At 44.1% G+C, this 22,684-nt stretch overlaps 1 protein-coding gene across 1 annotated transcript in view; it reads right to left on the reverse strand.

Moving 5' to 3' along the window:
- LOC124761130 (neural cell adhesion molecule 2-like) overlaps positions 1-22,684 on the reverse strand; it is a 228,074-nt gene that overhangs the window by 19,276 nt on the left and 186,114 nt on the right. The window contains exons 10-12 of the mRNA XM_047249111.1: positions 12,496-12,621; positions 6,109-6,350; positions 3,120-3,173 (exon numbers count right to left, since the gene is read on the reverse strand). Coding sequence (XP_047105067.1) covers positions 3,120-3,173; positions 6,109-6,350; positions 12,496-12,621 — 422 coding nt within the window. The remainder of the gene's footprint in view (positions 1-3,119; positions 3,174-6,108; positions 6,351-12,495; positions 12,622-22,684) is intronic.

The raw sequence follows: 22,684 nt of genomic DNA on the forward strand, positions 1-22,684 counted from the left end.
AAGATAACTGTGTTATACAAACAGTTTAGTTTCCATTGAAATAATAGAGAAGGATTGATGAATAAGTAAAATAGATAAATAGATAAAATTTTTATTACCTTTGCTTCAATAAAAACGACATGTTGCTTTGTTAAACAACTCCAATATGTACAATAGAAACTTTGTTACATCAAGATCAACTTTATTATCACAATTAGGCGATATCTGTTTTCCGAGTAGAAGTTCATGTGTTCACATTTGTGTTCACTGGTGAATGGTCGATAGATTCTTTAATACATGCCACAGGCTTTTAGAGAAGGCTCCGATATAAGAAATACAGGAGCCTTCCATACAGAGCAACTGTATTCAAGGAACTTGTTTCACCATAGGATACCATTGCTACGGCGTCAGTTTTATTATAATTCGTTTGAATACTTTTGAGATTGTGCTAAAACATGTCACGATACCATAATACTGCTTAAGGCGGGAATTCAGTTCCGTGTTGTTCGTAAAACTGTACCTTGAGAAACCTAAAGTAACATACTTGTGGACGGAAAATTTTACACAAAATTTGATTATAACTGCTGAAACAAGGTTTGAACTTGCTCGTAAACCACATTTTTGTCTAATGAAAAGTAAAAAAACGTTTGAATTTTGGGAAAGTTAACAAGGATCTGACTACTGCTGCCCTGGATAAAATAGTGTTATTAAAATCTTAGAGGAAGACATCAGCTGACGTCTTAGGTATACGACTTCGATCAAAGAAATGCTTCGTCTTCTACAATAAATGAGAGCGACTTGAATATTCAAACGGTAACATATATAAAATGTTCGAACAACGATAAGGTACTGCCGCGTTCGGCTGTTACAGATGCCTCATTTGGGTGTCTTACGTTTCCATCGATCAGATAAATTTTAGAAAAGAGTACAGTTCATGGTCACATATTCTGTAGACTGTTTAGCAATCCACACGAACACAAGAGTACTAGAAGTGATTATAATTTCTCACGTGACTTTACCTTTCGATACCTGCCGCACATGTAACAGCTTACAACTTTCATAAGTCTGGCCATTAGGCGCACGATATATAATATGTCCCGAGAAGTTGACAAGTCTTAGCGTAAGAACAGGTTATATGACGAATATTAGATGATAAGTTTAGATCAATGTGACTCATATTTACAGCAATTTTCCTGCTAGGTAAAGACATAAATTATGTACAGACTATGGAAGAATGATTTTGTGCCACGTCGTTCTGATCAGGCTTCTATTGTCAAATGTGGAAAACCATGGGGTGGTCACATTCTTTCGGACGTATCACGTACACGCGCAGTTAATATTAGAGGAACGGTACCGAACAGAGAGGCGAAAAATAGTGCTGGGGAGATAACCCCCATGTTCCAAGAGGTCTTGCAACTTAGTAAACATGTTGTGAAGGGATTATTCCAGTGTTTCAGTTTAATATCTCCTTTATTTAAGTTACTGTCGAAGAAGCGTAGAAGGAAGTTCCTTCTGGCAGAAAGTAAGGAAGAGGCGAAAGAATTGCTGATTGAAATGGTGAGGGTGCGTCTCAGAATATGTAAGATTAACACAAAAAAATTTTAACACTAGTAAGAAAAGCGGTGATCTGCTACAAATAATTACAAGGGTAATACAGCCAGCTAGGAAAAATGCCAGAAATTCGAAGGAGACGTCCACTGGTATTACATACTAACAAAAAACTGAGAAAGAAATTCCTGGAAGTGGTCGTCTTGTTCAGCGTTATATGAAACGCTACTTGTACGAAAATCAAAGAACAGGTAATTGAGAGGATGTAGTTTGTGGTGCTGCCCAAGAATACTAAAAATTAAGTAAACAAACCAAATCAAAAGTGAAGTAAAAATTAGGTGCTATAAAATCGGGCATTGGAAATTACTTTCGAGAAGCAGGGAAAAATTAATGCTGAGACATCCAGGAATACTTATACTGTCAGAGGAAAAAGTTAGAGACAGAAACACCAAAGTGGCAAGTATCTGGTAGAATGTGTGAGGTTGTTGACGGAGGATACCGGGTGCATCAGGTACGCAGAGGTGACGACAGTAGCACAAGAAAGGAACAAATCGTGGACGGCATCGAATCTTTCAAGGCAATAATGAACACAAAATTAAAAACAAGCTAATCGAAGAACAAAATAATCACCATTTGTCATACGAGCATGAGGTGTTTTTAGCTACAATCCACATTTTATTTGTCGTTTTTCCCGTCATGGGGAACATTTGGCAGAAGAAAACTGAGATATCGTTCGAACGATCCTCTTATATCTACATATGTTCAAAACCAAGACCATATGGTACTATAAGAACAGTTTTTAATAAATCCAGAAAGATCTGAGTTTTTAACCGCTATTGAACTAGTACTCATAGGGGCAGAAGAGAAGCCAAGATCAGTTCCAATACTGCCAAGTCTCCACCATGAGATAATGCTCGAAAATAGTAGAATCAGAACGAGTTCGTTATGTTCAGCTGTCGATAATGCATGCTAGACCCTGAAGTTCTGCAGAACATTTTTACGAATAGCTTCGCATGCTAATCGTACTACACTTAAGTGAGCAGTAATGTACTTCGGTAAGTACTTATAACCGTACGTGCTTTGGTATTAAAGTCCGTGGCTCAACTGAAGTAATTATACTTTTCTGCGTGGAAGAACTTCTTCGGAGTTGTTGCCATTATTAAATACAGAATAATGTATCAGACATTTCCTCGTGTGTTAAAGATTTTTATATCAGCGCTGACTCCTGATTTAGCTCGTTATAGATCCACTGTGTCCAATGTACGCTGAACGACCATGTCTATAACGCAGATGTACAAAGGCTGAACTTCGCGAATACTGACAGCAGCAACAGTCGCCGTGAGGCGCATCGCCGCTGTCACTCGGGCTGACAGGCTGAGGTGGCGGCCAGGTCCCAGCGCCGACTGGTCGGCGTTCGTTTCTGGACGGTGCGCGACTGTGCGAGGAGATCATACGCAGCTCTCTGGCAGGCGGCTGGCCATGAGCCGTTCCTTGATGGCCCGCCCGTTGAGCTCGATGTCCGCCACGGCGGGCCCCGGGGGCGGCGGCCGGTACTCCGGCGCCGGGGGCGGCGGCGACGCTCGGGGCGTCACCGAGCGCGCCTCCCACGGCAGCACGCCGCCCACGCTCAGCACCGGCCCGGACACCTGCAACACGGCCAGCACTCTGTCGCAGGGACGTCGTGGCAGATGGAGGCCGAATATTCCCGAAAGTAAGAAGCTCCAGCAGAAGATAACGACAGGTCGTTCTCAGCGGACACGCTGTATGTGGCGACCGTGACATGACATTCTGGTACGACAAGTGGCCCACTCGAAATTACTGCCGGAAACTGTCTCCCGTTCTTAAAAAGTCGGAAAATATCTTTCACCTATCTTGCCAAACAAGAGCTGCTACGAAAAACTCTGTGATGGAAAATGTTTATGGATCGCGAGTGAATTGTTTACAGAAAGCAATTTTCACACAGTATTTTAACAATAAAGTGCAGTACAGGAGTTCATGGCGTAATGTTGTCATCCTTATTGTCATAGTGGAAGTTGATGTTTTGAAGAGCTATTGCAAGGAAGTCGTTATTTTATGTAATGTAATTTCCCGTAGCAAAGTTGTTTTCCTGTTAGTTTAGTATGATTTCGTAAGCTTCTCCTGTTCATTTGACAATGATATACATAAGCAAGATACATGAGACAGGCGAAATACCCTCAGACCTCAAGAAGAATATAATAATTCCAATCCCAAAGAAAGCAGGTGTTGACAGATGCGAAAATTACCGAACTATCAGTTTAATAAGTCACAGCTGCAAAATACTAACGCGAATTCTTCACAGACGAATGGAAAAACTAGTAGAAACCGACCTCGGGGAAGATCAGTTTGGATTCAGTAGAAATATTGGAACACGTGAGGCAATACTGACCCTACGACTTATCTTAGAAAATAGATTAAGGAAAGACAAACCTAGGTTTCTAGCATTTGTAGACTTAGGGAAAGCTTTTGACAATGTTGACTGGAATACTCTCTTTAAAATTCTGAAGGTGGCAGGGGTCAAATACAGGGAGCGAAATGCTATTTACAATTTGTACAGAAACCAGATGGCAGTTATAAGAGTCGAGGGACACGAAAGGGAAGCAGTGGTTGGGAAGGGAGTGAGACGGGGTTGTAGCCTCTCCTCGATGTTATTCAATCTGTATATTGAGCAAGCAGTGAAGGAAACAAAAGAAAAATTAGGAGTAGCTATTAAAATCCATGGAGAAGAAATAAAAACTTTGAGGTTCGCCGATGACATTGTAATTCTGTCAGAGACAGCAAAGGACTTGGAAGTGCAGTTGAATGGAACGGAGTGTGTCTTGAAAGGAGGATATAAGATGAACATAAAAAAAAGCAAAACGAGGATAATGGAATGAAGTCGAATTAAATCGGGTGATGCTGTGGGAATTATATTAGGAAATGAGACTCTTAAATTAGTAAAGGAATTTTGCTATTTGGGGAGAAAAATAACTGATGAGAGTCGAAGTAGAGTGGATATAAAATGTAGACTGGCAATGGCAAGGAAAGCGTTTCTGAGGAAGAGAAATTTGTTGCATCGAGTATAGATTTAAGTGTCAGGAAGTCGTTTCTGAAAGTGTTTGTATGGAGTGTAGCCATGTATGGAAGTGAAATATGGGCGATAAATAGTTTCGACAAGAAGAGAATAGGAGCTTTTGAAATTTGGTGCTACAGAAGAATGCTGAAGATTAGATGGGTAGATCACATAACTAATGAGGAGGTACTGAATAGGACTGGGGAGAAGAGAAGTTTGTGGCACAACTTGACTAGAAGAAGGGATCGGTTGGTAGGACATGTTCTGAGGCATTAAGGGATCACCAATTTAGTATTGGTGGGCGGCGTGGAGGGTAAGAATCGTAGAGGGAGACCAAGAGATTATCAGAAGGATGTAGGTTGCAGTAGTTTCTGGGAGATGAAGAACCTAGCACAGGATAGAGTAGCATGGAGAGCTGCAACAAACCAGTCTTAGGACTGAAGACCACAACAAGAACAACTACTTTTGTCAGTGTTAAGGCCTGGGGCGAAGCTTCTTTTAATTGTGGTATCAGCAGTACTATGAAAAAATGGAAGTGTTTTCTTGACAGGGATATCACACATTCTGCATTACTGCTATTCATATTAATGTGTGAGATTTATTAGAAAATAGGGTAACAAAGACAACAGGCGTAACAAACTGAACTAATTATTCTCTAACTAGGGTCTGTTATTGCGGAACACTCAACAAACAACCATGATCAACTTCAGATGGCCTACTGGTAGAGGTCAGATTCACACTGTAGTGCAAGTATAGGTATGCACAGTCACTGTCACTGTCAATAGAGTTCTTCAAAGTATCACACTGTCAGTATGTAAAATCTTCCAGCATTTCGGCCACTGTTTCTTAAACAGGCTAAAGACACTGTGAAAGGCCATTTGCCACAGTGGCCAAAACACCCTGAGGAAGGCCATTTGCAACAGTGGCCGAAGTGTTAGACAATTTTACATGCCGATAACGGAAACGTATACCAGAAGAATTTTACTGACTGTCGGTCCCTAATTACAGAGGGTGACTTAGTGGTCATTTTCGCGGGTGACGGGAAATGAAGGCGCGTACTGCAGACAATTTATTTTTTTTTTCTTCATCTATTTTGCCTACGTTCACTTAATTTCGGACTTCATCTGGAAACACGCAGGTTGTGTCAGAACTATGAGAAGGCTATTAATTATTCGTTTTCTGATGACTGGCACGCTCATAATCCTAACATTGTGCAGATTCTCCATTCAGTATTTTTGGTGTTCTTAACATCCTAGTAATGTGTTCTTAACACAATAGCAATGTGGTTGTCCCATAAGGTTTCTGACGAAACACAGCAACACGGCCCGCACTACATTGCTCCTCAGCACACATTTTTCCTTTGGCGACCATGACAGGAGGTTGTTCTGCAGCGCACAAGACATTCCTGCTTAAAAAGTCTGATTCTACATTTTGCGAAATACGTAAGTAATGCCACGTTGTTCGTGTCGTTTCCCTTGACGTTACAACTCGGCAGCAGGTGCAGTACTCACCGTTACAGGTGGCGGTGAGACTGTCCTGGGCCAGAGCGCTGAGCCCAGCGGAGTGAGCATGCTGGCCGCGTCGAGCGGGCCCTGCGGCGAGACCAGAGTGAGGGAGCCCTGCGGCGTGGGCAGCTTGCTGGCCGGCGGCGACACCAGGCTGCCTGCCAGAGCCGGGGACACCACGCTGCCGTTGCCAAGCGACGGCGCGGACAGCGGCACGCGGTCGCCCGACGCTCGCATCCCTCCACCAGCTGCAGACGTGACAAGAGTTACCTTCAGATTAGTGCACTACAACCGCTCTACGAATTTAATCCATTTTGTACGCAATCAATAGCGTTCACAGTCTTGGATGGCGACCCACTTTAGTAAAAACAATAATTTAGTTTAAATGACTAAAATTCTAAAACTCCTGTCACATAAATACTGTGTACTTTTTCTTTCATTTGTGAGATATGGAGACCGGATTGAGGGTTAGTCATTCCCAGATGATACCACGCAAATACCGCGTAGAACTGTCTCCAACAGTGACAATGGACTCACCTCGACGAGGAACAGAGTCCACAAGTTTCTTCAGCGATGACGCATTCAAGTGAGTCATTGATGATTACATCCTGACAGCTGCTAAACCGAGGTGACGTTAGCTGATACGTTTCAGGCGCTGCTCTAAACAAGCCCAGTCATTTCAAGGGGGTCGTGATGGGGTGACATAAGAGGACAGTAGAGGTGCGACAGGATGCTTGAGTCAAACCAGACCTACGACCACGGACCATTTAAAGATGCGAATGAAGCAGATGCGGAAGGAAGGGCAACACTTGATCACCAGCAATGCTGAAACAGACATTCTGGTTCAAATACCGGTAAGCGGGATGATTCGGCTCAACTAATGGTACGAAAAACGCCTTAGATATTCCACAGAACGACCTCTAACGCTACCTACACCGTCAACACCCTCGTCCGACAGCTACTCCTTGCAGCTTAAACGCATGCCATTCTTTTCGCACTGTTCTATCGAAAACTGAATAAGGTGCACCCACATTCACTAATAACAACAATTTCTGTCAGGTTTGAAATTGACTGCCATTGACAAGGAGTAACAATCGCCCCCAGTCGGTTGAGATCTTACCAAGACCACTGTTCTTACGCCGCGGTACATGGCTACGAGTGGTGCATCACTCCAAGGAAACAAGGTGGACAGTTCCGTTGAAATGTGACAACGTCTCTCAAGGTGTTGTCATGGGCACATCCAAGTAGGATAACTCATTTCTGCCATACACTCACGTACCCACGTCGAACCTTCTTACTACGGTGGTTCCATACAACCAACTTACACATTCGCACTGTTTCACTGACATGTCTTACGTTGTTGGGATCTCGAGATCGCCTGTTCCAAAGCGACCAGTTTTCTTGTTTAAGGGGTTGTATAATATTTTGTCTTATGAACTTAACTGATCTTACAGTACACAGTTCTCTACAATATGAAGAAAGGCTACAATCATTGCTTTTAAGGATAAAATCACTTACATTCCTAAGTCGTGCAACACGGTAATGTTTTAGAATTAGTTTCCCATTTTAAATCCTCTGCCAGCTAAGCTGTTAGCTTGAAAATGGCCTATAGAATAAATCAACTAAATATTGTATGGTGAACCATAAAATGCAAAGAACACTAGGCAACAATATGTGGAATGAAAGAAAAGAAAACTAAATATTTTTCAAGTAATGGCTCATCTGTTTTGGCTCCTGACAATGGATAATACGAAAGCAAGAAGAAAAAAGTATGTGGAACACTGAAATGAACCTTATGAAAAAAACAAATGGTTGCAGTGTGAGGGATCAGATAAGAAATGAAGACATCGGAGCTGATTCTGGAATTTATTAGGATGTCAGAGAGAAAACTAAACAAGAATCGAATTTGAAGCGAAACGGAAAATGATATCGTGGAAGACCATGGATGAGATGTCAGGACCTAAATCGGAAAAACCGAAGGACCTACCTCCTTGAAGTGAAGAAGAAGAGGAAGAAGAAGGTTAGCTGTTGTCTGCACAGCTACGAAGAGTACAGTTACTTATAACGTGGCTGTATTTCACACATTAGCTACCAACGGATATTTACACTGATCAGCAGTCACGTCGATAGCCAGGTGATTAAAAATTTAAGTTGTGGCTTTAATTAGGAAGAGATTAAGTTTCTTAGGCATAAAAGAGCTCAGTCGAGGGAGTGCAACACGAGAATCCTAACTGGCAAAGGCATGCTTTGGAGATTGCTGAGACGTTCGGTGTCAGTTTAAATAAACTGACCTTTTGAAAGGTTGGGGAACTTGCATCTCAGTACAGACTTCGAAGCAGAATCTATGTCAGTTCGCTTCAGGATTAATTTATTGGCTAACATCGCAAATATAAATTTTTTTATTGGAATGAAAGATGTCCACCCCCCCCCCCCCCCCAATTCGCCCAATATGGTGAACGCTATTTACCAACGAAGTGAAACGGAGCAGTGATTAAATCACTATCATGGCAATCCGGAGAAGCAAGGATGTAATCTCCGTCAGACCTTACTGATTTAGATTTCTCGTTATTTCCCTAAGTAGCTTAGGTAAAACATTGTACAACATATCTTTTTTGAAAATCGCGCTGCTGAGTTGCTACTCCATCTTTGTTCAAACAAAGTTTGTGTTTCGTTTCCAATGACTTCGTCGTGGACAAAAAATTATATGAATCATCATGTCTTAAAGTTTACCCCTAGAACCTTGCAAGGCACTGAGAAAAAAATATACAGGGTGTCCATAAAGTCCCTTTACAACTTCAAAATTTTATTACAACGGTAATTGTCGAAATATTTTAACAAAATTTCTTTTATTGTAATCACTGTTTACTTAAGTTTATATATACATATATACCAAAATTTTGTGTTTCAGATACTCTGTTGATGGAAGGAAGTGAACCTCTATACAATGGCAACTCCTCACGAGAAAGCACAATGTGTGTCTTGGTTTTTTGAGACAAAATCGGATGTTGAGACTCAACATAACTTCAGAACGAAGTATGGAAGAGATTCACCATCGCGCCATTCAATCCGTGCATGGCACAAGAAATTTATGGAGACGGGGACAGTGTTGCATAAAGGGAGGAGCAAGCGAGGAACATCCGAGGAAAACATCGATCACGTTTTAAGCGTCTTCACTCGTTCACCTACGAATTTCATCCGAACTGCTGCCAGTTGTACGCTTACAAAATGAAACTGTTTCAGACACTTGAGCCAAATGACAAGCCAAAACGGACAGAGTTTGCACTGAACGTGCAGGAACGCCTTTCTGAGGATGAAGCACTCCTCAAGCGAGTTTGTTTCTGTGACGAGGCAGCATTTCATGTTTCTGGGACATTAAACAGACACAATGTGAGAATCTGGAGATCTGAACACCCCCACGTGACTAGGGAGCTTCAGCGGGATAGTCCAAAAGTGAATGTGTTCAAAAATGGTTCAAATGGCTCTGAGCACTATGGGACTTAACAGTTGTGGTCATCAGTCCCCTAGAACTTAGAACTACTTAAACCTAACTAACCTAAGGACATCACACACATCCATGCCCGAGGCAGGATTCGAACCAGCGACCGTAGGTGAATGTGTTGTGTGGAATCATGTGGAACCGAATAATTGGTCTATTTTTCTTCAGACAGTCTACAGTAACTGCAGATGTTTACCTCGACCTTCTGACCGAATATGAAGCGCCACAATTGATTGACTTACAACCAACTATCATTTCCCAGCAAGATGGTGCACCACCACATTGGGGACTGCATGTTCGTCTGTTCCTCAATGAAACATTTCCAGGCAGATAGATTTGGAGGGATGGGCCAATTTCTTGGCCACGGCGCTCGCAAGATATCACTCCCTTGGACTTTTTTTAATGCGGGTATGTAAAAGGTTTTGTACGGGCGCAAATGACCGCGCAGTTGAGCGCCCCACAAACCATCAGTGATACAATACAGAGTGCACTCGTTCAGACAAAGTCATCTATATAAATATAATTGATCCCATAGTTACCACGTAAGTACTGCAGCCTGAACGATTCAAACGATTCCGGAAAGATAGCATAATTTGTAATAGGGAAAAGCCTTTACACTAACGATTCTTGTCCCATATTATCCGTAACAGATCATAGATTCTCATTCATGCCATGTGGAAAACTCTTCCTTACCTACTACATCTCGACTGCGACTTCGCTGTTTTTCATTATATAGCAAAAGTCAGCCCTCCAGCGTTGTTTCATGCAGTTCCAGATTTTTCCAATATTCACAGATAATAAACGATACTGCTAGCAGAATTAAGGAGATATTTGCCGCATTGTTTTGGCGTGCGACTGTTGGCAAAATCAAATGAATCGTTACACTGAGACCAGTTTTATCAAACTGATCAACCCAGTAAACAATCATTTCACTATACACATCTTTTATCCCTTCGATAGAAAATGACGTATCATAGTTTTTACACAAAATGAAAGGGATATCTGTGTACTTGCCAGATACTTTTCAGTAATGTTAGGTTCCTATAAGAAGCAGCCCATTTTAGTTCACAGACGTTTGCATTCAGTCTACAACTACATCATCATTTACAATGTTGGCCATTAAAAGCATGGCGCCAGGAAGTGCAGAAAATATCGAAACCTTTCGAATTCAGGGTTCATGGAACAGTAGGAAGACTAAATGAAAACTGTAGTCGATTTTGGGCTGTGGAGGGTAATTTAATAGAAAAATCTGCTACTTGTTGCATAAACTATGCCTCTAAGCCGCTGGGCATAGAGTCGAAATGAACTTCAGCACTGCTTCAACACAGTGCCAAACATTACAGTGCCTGGCATGTAAGTGGCTCGTATGCTCGGCCACCTATGAATCGATGTTTCAGTGGGTAAGAGATCTGGAACTGTTATCAGGACAAGAGTCAAACACCTCCTCTATCAAGACAGGTCTGAACTGCACGGCAAACAAGTGGTCTTGCTTCATCTTACTGAAGGATTTCACGGCGATCTCAGAGTTAGGATACGGCCGCGTCTCTTAACAAGACAGAAATGTGATTCTTGGTGTCCATGTTGTCAGAGGTGATCGAGTTGTGTGTCCAGTGGCAGCCTGTATCAAGAAGCCAAGTAAGTGCCCACGTGACGATGATGAAAGCAACCAGCATCGTTCAGACTCTCCACACCCTGATACGTTCATCGTCGTGCCGTACACGGAATCGAGACTCGTCTGAAACGGCGACACAGTGCCACTCCTGTGTGCATGTCGCCGTCAGACGCACTCCAATCTTCACGCCTTCATCTGTTGCCGAATCTGTGGAAGCCGCGACAATGGCAGCCGTGCTGACAGTCCGTGCCGCTCCAGACGTCGTCACGCTATCCCTGCGTATACCGCCTGGCTGCAAACGAGTTCCTGACTCCAAGGACGTAACGTTTATTTACGATTCTGCAGGGTCTAAGGTACAACACGGAAGTGCTCTCGGTTACTAGCCGTGTAGAGCCCTTGCGTATGGCACTCCTAAACTTATTGATTTCATATTCGCATGACGTTCATAAAATGCTGAAAAAAGCGAGCAGCAGTACCGCGGAACGATAATCTGCTGTCTCTACAGGGCATGAATCTGACGCTGTTGAATTCCGACATGTACTGGTAAACGCGTCTTTCTCTTACACGAGGCATAACATACGCCGGCTGTTGTGGCCGAGCGGTACTAGGCGCTTGAGTCTGGAACCGCGCTGCTGCTACGGTCGCAGGTTCGAATCCTGCCTCGGGCATGGATGTGTGTATTGTTCTTAGGTTAGTTAGGTTTTAGTAGTTATAAGTCTAGGGGACTGATGACCTCAGATGTTAAGTCCTACAGTGCTTGGAGCCATTTGAACCGTAACATACGTCACTGGCAGAGAACTGTTGCAGCATGGTCTCACGCAACCTTATCTGTCATCCAGCCCTACCTCGACTCGATGAGACCACGTTAAAGGTATTGTTGCTGCCAGAAGTGTCTACCTTGTGTCCCACTCTGTATACCCTTAAATAACCGACAACTCATGTATTTCTTTCCACTCTACTATATATGCACAGTAAGTTAAATTTTGTCATATGCTACCCCCGATGCTGATGCAATTTTAAGACAAGGCACACACAAACTCTGAAGTGTCAAACGGGTGCTCATGAGACAGTATTTCAAACAATATAATCCTAGATCACAAATCCGTCTGATATCTTGAAAAAAAATCTGCTTGTGAGAGCTATTGTAGTGAGGACGGGAGGATTGTGCAGCAGTAAGACAACTTACCGAAGCCGGCTGGGATGAGGTCTGGATCCTTCTCCTCGGCGATGAGGGCGGCGGTGTGGTGCGGGGGCAGCGCCTTGCCGGCGGCGGCGGCGGCTGCGCGCAGGTGGCGCCGCCTCCTGGATCGCCGGCTGAGCGTCGCTGCCGCCCCCAGGGCCACGGCCAGCAGCGTCAGGGACACTCCCAGCACGGCGCCCATCACTGGCGCCGCAGACAGCGACTCGTCGCCTATATGCGGGGAGAGCTGGACTGACACTCGGTCACAAGCACTCACGTCATTCAGACCGCCTGCAGATGTCGTCTTCTAAGAGCTCTCTTTAGCTACATTCTTGCCTCTGAGAAACAAGAATACACTTCTAAATATCAAACACATACATTGCTTAAAATAACCATTACTTGGAGCGAGAGTCGGAGAACGGAGAAGAGAAAAATGGGTTTTCGATGAAGTTACAATGCTGTAAAACGGTATAACCAGAAGCCTGGTTTCGGCATCTCGTGGAAATGTGACGTGCTGGACTATCTAGCACCAGTTCGATATTCAAACTTGGTGCAGGTGATAAGGACATAGTGGATATTAAAAGATCAAACGTTTATTCCATTCGGATCTGATGTACATCATCTACACAGCCAGCTAAAAAGAGCAACGAGCTCAAGTACAAGGTCATTTTATCGACAACTGTGTTAACAGGTAGGACATCATTATAGGAGACAACGATAACAAATTCGGATCAAATGAGAAACTCATGTCAGAGTAAAAGGAGCAGTCACAGGGGAGCGAATAGGTTTATGCTGCATCATGTCCCAGACGTGTTCAATTGGAGAGATCTGGTGATCTTGATGACCAAGGAAGTTGTCATTCTTGAGTTTCTCCCGGCGTATTTAATAATCAAAATATCCACGGGTGTACTGCCGGTCTAGAGTGTCCAACGAGCACAATATTTCTGCGATCAAACATGTCGCCATCATCAGGTGAACTGACGGACTGAGCTCCTGTGAACGTGCCGGCACGGAGATCCGTACGCTATGGCTGCGCAGGGGGAACTGGGTTCGGTCGCGGCGGCGGCCGATTTAAATACCCTCCGCCCGCGGCGCGCTCCGCCCGCCGTCCGCGCCCCGCGCCACGGTCGCGCGGTGGAACAGATTGCGACGGCGTCTGAGATGACGTCGGTGTGATGGCTCTGTCCGCCGTGGTCGTCACAACTATACGTTTGCTCGATTTACTCTTGATTAACCCAATCGCTGGTTCCCAAGCCTTGCTAAGATTATAGCCACAGTCACGGTGTATGAGGTCGTCAATGGTGCGAATTTCGATGGCCTCTCTAACAACGCTGTCCCAGTATCTCGACGTCTGTACCAGAATCCTCGTGCGCTCATACTCCATAGCGTGAATTTCCGATAAACAATGTTCAGCGACCGCCGACTTGCTCGGATACATCAGTCGAGTGTGCCTCTGGTGTTCACGGCTTCGATCCTCGACGGTACGCATCGTCTGACCAATATACGACTTGCCACATTGACACGGAATTTGGTACACGCCGGCCTTCCTCAAACCGAGGTCATCTTTGGCGCTCCCCACCAGTGCACGAGTTTTATTCGGAGGACAAAATACAGTTCCGACCCGGTGTTTCTTCAAAATGCGGGCGATTTTCCCCGAGAGTGCGCCTGTATATGGAATAAACGCAGTGCCTACCTCCTCCCTCGTGATTTCATCCATCTCCACAGGTTGTGCTGTAGTGGTTGGGCGGAGAGCACGTTGAATCTGCCACTCTGAGTACCCATTTTTTCGAAATACAGTTCTCAGATGTTCCAATTCCGGGGGTAGACTCTCTGCGTCAGAGATAGTGCGCGCCCTATGTACTAGAGTTTTAAGTACCCCATTCCTCTGTGAAAGGTGGTGGTTCAAATGGTTCAAATAGCTCTGAGCACTATGGGACTTAACAGCTGTGGTCATCAGTCCCCTATAACTTAGAACTACTTAAACCTAACTAACCTATGGACATCACACACATCCATGCCCGAGGCAGGATTCGAACCTGCGACCGTAGCAGTCGCGCGGTTCCGGACTGCGCGCCTAGAAACGCGAGACCACCGCGGTCAGCGAAAGGTGGTGGCAGCTGTCTGCGTGCAAATACAGATCAGTGTGCGTTGTCTTCCGATACACCCTATGACCTAGGGTGCCGTCAGCCATTCTCTTGACCAAGACGTCAAGGAAAGGTAATTTACCCTCCGTTTCAGTCTCCATAGTGAATTTGATGTTGGGGTGTATGGGATTTAGATGTGTAAGGAAGTCAAGGAGTTTATCCATAACATGTGGCCAGATGACGGACGTGTCGTCGACGTAACGGAAAAAGCAAGTAGGTTTCCGTTCGGATGACGACAGGGCTTCCTCCTCAAAGTTCTCCATGCACAAATTCGCTACCACCAGCGAGAGTGGGCTACCCATGGTGACTCCCTCCGTTTGTTCGTAGTATTCTCCATTAAAAAGAAAATACGTGGAAGTCAAGACATGCCTAAAAAGTTCAGTGGTCTTCTCGTCAAACTTCTGACTAATCAATTCTAGTGACTCTCGCAGGGGTACCCTCGTAAACAAGAAAACGACGTCAAAACTCACCATGATATCTGACTCATCCAACCTGAAGCTGTCAAGGCGTTTAACAAAATCCACGGAATTACGGATGTGATGTGGGCATTTACCCACATAAGGACTTAATATTCCCGTCGAGTATTTGGCCAACAAATATGTAGGTGCCCTGATGTTGCTGACAATGGGGCGTAATGATACCCCCTCTTTGTGAACCTTCGGGAGTCCATATAGTCTAGGCGGTACAGGACCTTGGGGTAACAATTTCTTTGCGTCATCCTCCGGTAAATCTGCGTCCTTGAGAAGCGACCTCGTCTTGTTCTCCACCTTCTTTGTAGGGTCAACGCTGATCTTCCGGTAGGAATCGTCATTTAGCAGGCTCTGCATCTTATCAGTGCAGTCCTTATGGGAGACAACAACTGTAGCACTGCCTACGTCAGCCGGTAAGACAACAATTTCAGAGCGCTCCCTCTTGTTGTCACGAGGTGGGAGGACGTAGGCACTGCGTTTATTCCATATACAGGCGCACGCATCGAGCAAACGTATAGTTGTGACGACCACGGCGGACAGAGCCATCACACCGACGTCATCTCAGACGCCGTCGCAATCTGTTCCACCGCGCGACCGTGGCGCGGGGCGCGGACGGCGGGCGGAGCGCGCCGCGGGCGGAGGGTACTTAAACCGGCCGCCACCGCGACCGAACCCAGTTCTCCCTGCGCAGCCATAGCGTACGGATCTCCGTGCCGGCACGTTCACAGGAGCTCAGTCCGTCAGTTCACCTGATGATGGCGACATGTTTGATCGCCGAAATATTGTGGCCGTCGGACACTCTAGACCGGCAGTACACCCGTGGACATTTTGATTACCAAGGAAGTTGTTATACACCACGAAGAGTACGTTGCGTCGCAGCAGCGATATGTCGACGTGCACTGTCATGCTGAAGAAGCACGTTACCTTCCTGTCGCAGAAATGGTAGTAGCCATTGCAATGCAGCTGGCACTGCTTACTTTACTCTCCAGGAACGCCAAATATGACGGGGAGTTTGATGACCCTCACACTACGAAGTCTGTGATGGGACCTGTGTGTCACAGGTCTGGAATAGCCAACCGTCACGTCTACGTTGTAAACGTGTAGGTCTATCACACGCATACAGACGGAACCTAGCCTCATCACTGAGGAATAGAGCTCCATTCCACTCTCTGTGTCCATATTTCGTTCCTGGATGCTGTTGGCTCGACCACCGTTGCTCGCACAATTCGTCGATTTTGACATGTGTCAGTATTCCGCTGACGCCCAGAGTCTGGTCTACGTATGTGGTAACGTCCGACAGACCACTATTAAAAGCAGCTACCCACCTCAACGGTCTGTGCCCAACATGTGCAGTAATCAACCGCGACGTTCATATAGCTTCCACGCAGGTCCACAATGCGACCCCGTTCATATGGCTGTTTAATACGAGTACGTACTCGTCAGTGGGTCATGGTGGTACTCTAGAATGAATGTTGGAAACACTGTTCATCTGTAAACTCAGTACAATTACTGCCTGCACAGTCGAAAGAGGGGTTGCACTCACAAGTCTCCTGGGCGCCATCGGATTGCGGTCCGGTGACCGTGACAAATAAATTACTAACATTACAACCCCTCAGTATGTACATGCTGTAACCTGAACAGTCCTTCACGATGTATTTTTTTCCGGCAGTGTACATCATCTTGTGATGTGACCAACATGTGCGCGAAAATACTCTTGTCTTCCTCGTGGTATGGGAGCAAACAGATCTCAAATGTCACCTAGAGGAATATTTTGGCATGTACAAAACTCTTTGCCGTTTCATGAGTATTGCTGCCTGGAAAGAGGTGTGGCTACCCATCACATCCCAAACATGTATTGTGGATGGCAAATAAGGAGAATGGGCAGGCTAGCCACCGGTTCGTACATTTATCAGGCCGTTTGTGGTGCGAAGTGCAGTAATGTACCTTGTGATATTACGCCGGCGTATGCCATTTGGTAATCTGGTCACGAAATGTGTGTCAAAAACTTTATCCATCTTGCCACGAACTGGCAAGCATTCACACTCCTTTATAAAATCAACAAATCAGTCCTTTTGCCTCACGCACACCGTGGTTCCAGGAATTAGAGGGCATTAGATATTTTCAGGACGTCTGTGAGTACGTACACATTGGCGAAGATCTGATGGCTACAAACAGAATCGAGACTCATCGCTGAGCACCAAATATTGACATCCAATGTTCTGGTTGGCCCTGGCTCCATCCACGCTAGCTTCTGTTGTTTGTGGTGTGGTGTCAGGGCCAAGCGTCGCGTGGAATCTCCAAACCTAATCCTAATTTTCAGTAATTTCTTCCCGACGGTTGATGGTGACCTGTCCCTATATCCTCTGCCCGAATTCCAACTGTTGTCAGTCGTCTATTCGTCAGAAGTAATCGAACAATCCTACGGTACTCTCTTGGTGCAGTGCGTCAGGTAGGACGGTGTGACACTGCTGTGCCCAGTACACCTCGTCACTACTCCTTTTGCAGTTGTCGCATTACAGCGAACTGTGTATGAGATTTGTTACTATGATAATCCCATCTCCCTTGTGATAACGATTCGACCTTTCTCGTAGTTTAAAGAACAGCTGCACGTGCATGTCGTCTGTACATGTTGTGCTGCGATCTGTATCTGAAACTTCCAGCAAAGTAAGACGCAACCATTAAGCATTATGTACTAGCTTTTCTATGTACTGAAAATAATGATAACAAGGTACAGTTGTAATCAATTTATGCGACAGAGATGGGAAATACTAGGGTATGAGGTCGTAAGCGTTGGATCAAAGCGTCAGTGGTGTAACAGTTACCATTTTCATCACTATACGTGATCGGCCAAGATGGCGGCAACGGAGTATGAGGGACTTGCTGCAGTTTTGGATTTGAGCGTTCCCAGCATTTAACGAAACGGGTGATAGAATTTTCGAGTATTACTTTGGTATGGATTTCACTTTTCGATATTAACTTCGGCATTAGTCTTCAGGCAACGGTAATCTCAACGTGACTGTGCCGTATGCGATCCACATGAAACAGAGAGAATTTAGATATTGCTGCAATTTTTGCTAATAGAAACTTTAAGAAAAGAGCAGCTTCTGGCTACGGCTTTTCAAAGTTTACTTCCCACAGAAACTGGAAAACCTCTACCATTTTTGAGAAAACCACTTGTCCTTAAGCCAGCACAAATGGTCCCAACCGCAACCCATTTAGAAGACAGCCACATCGTCTAACGGCTGGTCAAAGCCTCCTTGCCCCGGACACCAGAAACCAGTCCTGGTGTACACAACAGACAATGAGGCAGCACCGACGCGCTCAGGGGATGTGGTACAGATGGACCAATCTTAAAGCAGACAAAAAAGTAAGAAGAGGTGAGCGCTGTACAGAAAGGCAACGTATGTGTAATTAAAATCATGTCAGCGGTGTAAATAAAGTAAAAGTAGGACGGAACAGCGTATAGACCTTTTTGCACTCAAAGACAAAAAAACGACGCACCGCGATGGAATTATCCGAATGAGACGGAAAATGATAGATGTCATGTACATATACAACAAACAAATGATGGCATTTTCAGAAAAATTGAATGAGTTGTTCAAGAGAAAGATCTTCACAAACCAGGTCAGGAACGCGTCGGTCCACCTCTGGCCCTTATGCAAGCAGTTAATCGGCTTCGCACTCATGGATAAAGTTGTTAGATGTCCCTCTGAGGGATGTCGTATCAAATTCTGTCCAACTGGTGCGTTACATTGTCAAATTCTATAGCTGGTTGGAGGGCCCTGCCCATAATGCTCCAAACTTTCTCAATTGAGGAGACATCCGGCGAACATTCCGGCTTTGACAAAGACGAAGACATGCAATAGAAACACTAACCGTGTGCATGCGGTTATTATCTTGCTGAAATTGAAGTCCAGTGTGGCTTCCGATGAAGGGAAAGATAACGAGGCGTAGAATATAATCGATGTACCGCTGCGCCGTAATGGTGCTGCGGCCGTATGGTGGGCGATAGTCAGGTTGGTATTCCACTGTTGTCCACGGCGGCTTCAGTCACATCATCGCTGGCCATCGGGGCTCTGTTCTAAGCAGAACTCATCACTGAAGACAATTATACTCCTTGCATTAATGGCAAGCCATCCTGGGCTTACAGTTCAGGAAGATAACGCCCACCCGCACACGACGAGAGTTTCTACTACTTCTCTTCGTACTTGCTTAAATCTACCATGACCAGCAAGGTTGCTAGATCTTTCACTAACTGGTAACGGTTGGGGCATTATGGGCAGACCCCTCCAACCAGCTGGCGTTTTGACCATCTAACGCATCAGTTGGAGAGAATTTGTCACGATATATCTTCAGAAGGACACCGAATAACCCTGTCAATCACTGTCACGCCAAATAACTGTCTGGACAAGGGCCAGAGATGGGTCAACGCGTTAATGACTTGCTCAGTTCGTGAAGCACTTTCTGTTGGATAAATCACAGAAATTTCTCTACATGTAAATTACATCTATGGATTTCCGCCGCATTCTGATAATTCCATCGTGTTGCGTTTCTTTTTATTTTTTTGCGGTATTCATTCTTCATCCGTGCAAAGCCGTTAGGTCACTGCTCTGCACGGCATAGTCCTCAGTAGACGTAGAAATTTCAAGAGCCATTGCGCAGTCATTGTGAGCGAGCGAAATGGTGCAGTGGTTGGCACCCTGGACCCGTATTCTGGAGGCTCACTTTTAAAATCCCCGTTCTGCCATGAAGATTTAGGTTTCCCCTAAATCGCTTGAGGTGAAGGCTGGAATGATTCCTTTAAAAGCCAGTTTTCTTCCCCCATCCCTCCTGAAGCTGACCTGGTGTTCCGTCGCTAATTACCTTGTTATTAATGGGACCTTAAACCCTAAACATCTGTTGAGTAAATGTGTCCAGTCTCAGATACATGACTCGAATCACGATACTTTTAGGACTCGCAAGCTGTAGACTGCGAGACTCACTTGATAAGAACAGGTGCCACGGACTACGATTAATGTTATATTGTACGAAATCACTCATCCGAAAATCACCTTGAGCAGTTTCTTGTGGGGACAACGTTTTAAATTTCTTGGTGAACAGATCCACTGTTTTAAATTCAGTATAGAATGCTGTTGTAGTATCAATGACTACAAGTATTAAAACGAATGTTGGCAAGGTAAATAAAATATTTGTTCTCAGCAACAAGATATGGATTGCAATTTCCTTACGAATCACTGTAGGACATTCATCTCCGGGAATAAAAGTATGAATAATCGTAGGATAACCTTTCCATACGTGATTAAGAAGGATGTGGGAGATAAGAAAGGCATGACGTGGTTATAGGAGTTTTAGACTATGGCCACTAAATCAAAACGAGCTTAGGGATGACAATGCGAGTGGCGTTCAGTGTACTCGAATGTTCCCGGATAATGCTGTTGAACTCCAGGAAACCGTAAAGCCAGATAATTGATTGCAAATGAGGAAAAACTACAAGCTTAGTGACATATCTTGCAGTTGATCGTCAACATAAATCAACTGATGTACTGCACGGGTATAAGACAGAAGAACTTGTTATTTTTCCTTTGCACACTTGGTGATCAGTGTTTGGGAACAGAAACCATTGTTAAATATCTTTCAGAATCGTTGCAGAGCGTTTTCAAGAGGTACGGGTACATTAGTGAACGTAAATGTGAGCACCAGACTGAAATCGTTTAATTCACTCGCAGCAGAAGTGGCTTAGAAAAACCATTGTGCTCTTTTTGTGAGCTCGTAAGCTGGAACTTTCAACATGTAAATAGTGGAGGTGAAGGTCATCCAAAGAACAGTAGCAAGTTTTGTCATGGACTAGCATCGTTAACATCAGAGTGCCATGGAAATACTCATCCAGCGGCATCGTGTGACACGCAGAGGGTGCAATGTTATGTTGCTTAGAAAAATATTCTCCTGCCACTCACATCTCGCCACAAGGTCATAAAATTCGAGATCATATGGAAGTTAACCGAAAATCATTGTTCCCGCGCGGCCGATTTCCTTCCCCATCGTTCCCTAATCCGAGCTTGTGCTCCGTCTCTAATGACCTCATTGTCGACGGGACGTTAAACACTAATCTCCTCCTCCTCCTCCAAATCTCAACTAATCCGGGACGGTGACCTCACTAAACAACTCCTGGCTAATTCCTGTTTGAATATTTCCCAGCTCTTCCGCCAGTCAGAGTTAATAAAGGTCTAACAGTGGTGAAGAATACTCAGGAACAGGTGTCACGAGCATCTTCTATTGTAGATGTATTACATTTTCCTAAATTCTTCCGATAAACGTCACTCTCTCACCTGCTTCCCCGCAGCTGTATTCACATTGATATCCAATCTTAAATACCTCCTAACAGAGATTATAACACCCTAGGGTGTTTCAGCTGATGGCTCAGACTGATCGCCGAGCAAGTAGGCAAATAAAGTTACGTATTTTGCTGTATTTGCAGCGCAACACGTTTCTTTACGTTCGCCAACACTGTAAGATCATCCGTAAATATGGTATACCTAAGAGATTTTTGAAAACGTTTTATCTTGATTCAGCTATTTACTATTTTTTGCAGATAAAATTATTTTTCGGGGAGCCATTTATAATGAGAAAATTGATACTGACATAAGCACTCTGTTCAGTTGTGAGTAGGCGGTTAAGTTTTAATTAGCCGTTACCTGCTACGAATGGCGCAGGTACACCACGCCGACCGAATTTATTTGCGTGAACACTGACGAGAGACGTAAGCAAAAACATCAAATTCTCTTTATGGTCGTGGACGGGATTTGATTAAATTTATTGCGATTTACGTTAACGAGAAATGATAGCAGCGAACTGTAAAGAAAGATTAATTGGGATTGTGTGTGGCATTTTTATTACGTTTCTCATATTGAAATTAAATAACAAATCACATTTTTTAATAAATCGCTTGCAGACACTTCAGCTATTTAGCTGCAGACTAAAGGATTTGAAATTGTTAAGTTTTTCTGTTCTCCAATACCTCATAACTATTTGAGCGCAAACGAATCCCTTCGATATCTTAAGCAGGCAGTATTGATTTATCTACAAAATGATAACCAGGTAATTAATTACTGTAGTAAAATTAGACTAACCAAGGTGATGTTTTTAATTTATTATAAAGATATCAATTTTTCCTATGCTACGCTAAACAGCACCGAAAATTATTTTGAAAGGAGAGAAAACAAACCACCAGCAATCACAGAATAAGAGTAGCTGTAATTTTCCAGTGAGTTGTCAGAGATGAGACATGGTCGCACTTTACACGTACAGATCTACTACAGTATTCTGAAGTAATGGAAATCGGTTTGCTAGTTTGGGCAGTTCATTATCAAATAAATATGCTGAAATCTATAAGCACATATACTTATAAGTTTTTTAATGGGGATACGTTTATGTGGGAAAGATCTAAAGATGTAAACGCACAGATGCATGTTGTCTGGTTCTTAGTTTCCTAGTGTGAATTGGTAATGTCCTTTGACTTAAAATGTACCGTTTGTTTGTAATAAGTGCGATCTCATGACCTCTTCTGTTTTTCTTTTATGTTTATGAGTGAAAATGTTATACAAATTTGTTTAAATAACGACCTGCAATTTGCTTTTAACTAGATCATTTCGTATGTACCTTTGTCATAATTTATATCGTATG

This window comes from Schistocerca piceifrons, chromosome 1 (genome assembly GCF_021461385.2).
Source record: "Schistocerca piceifrons isolate TAMUIC-IGC-003096 chromosome 1, iqSchPice1.1, whole genome shotgun sequence".
Classification (NCBI taxonomy): Eukaryota; Metazoa; Arthropoda; class Insecta; order Orthoptera; family Acrididae; genus Schistocerca; species Schistocerca piceifrons.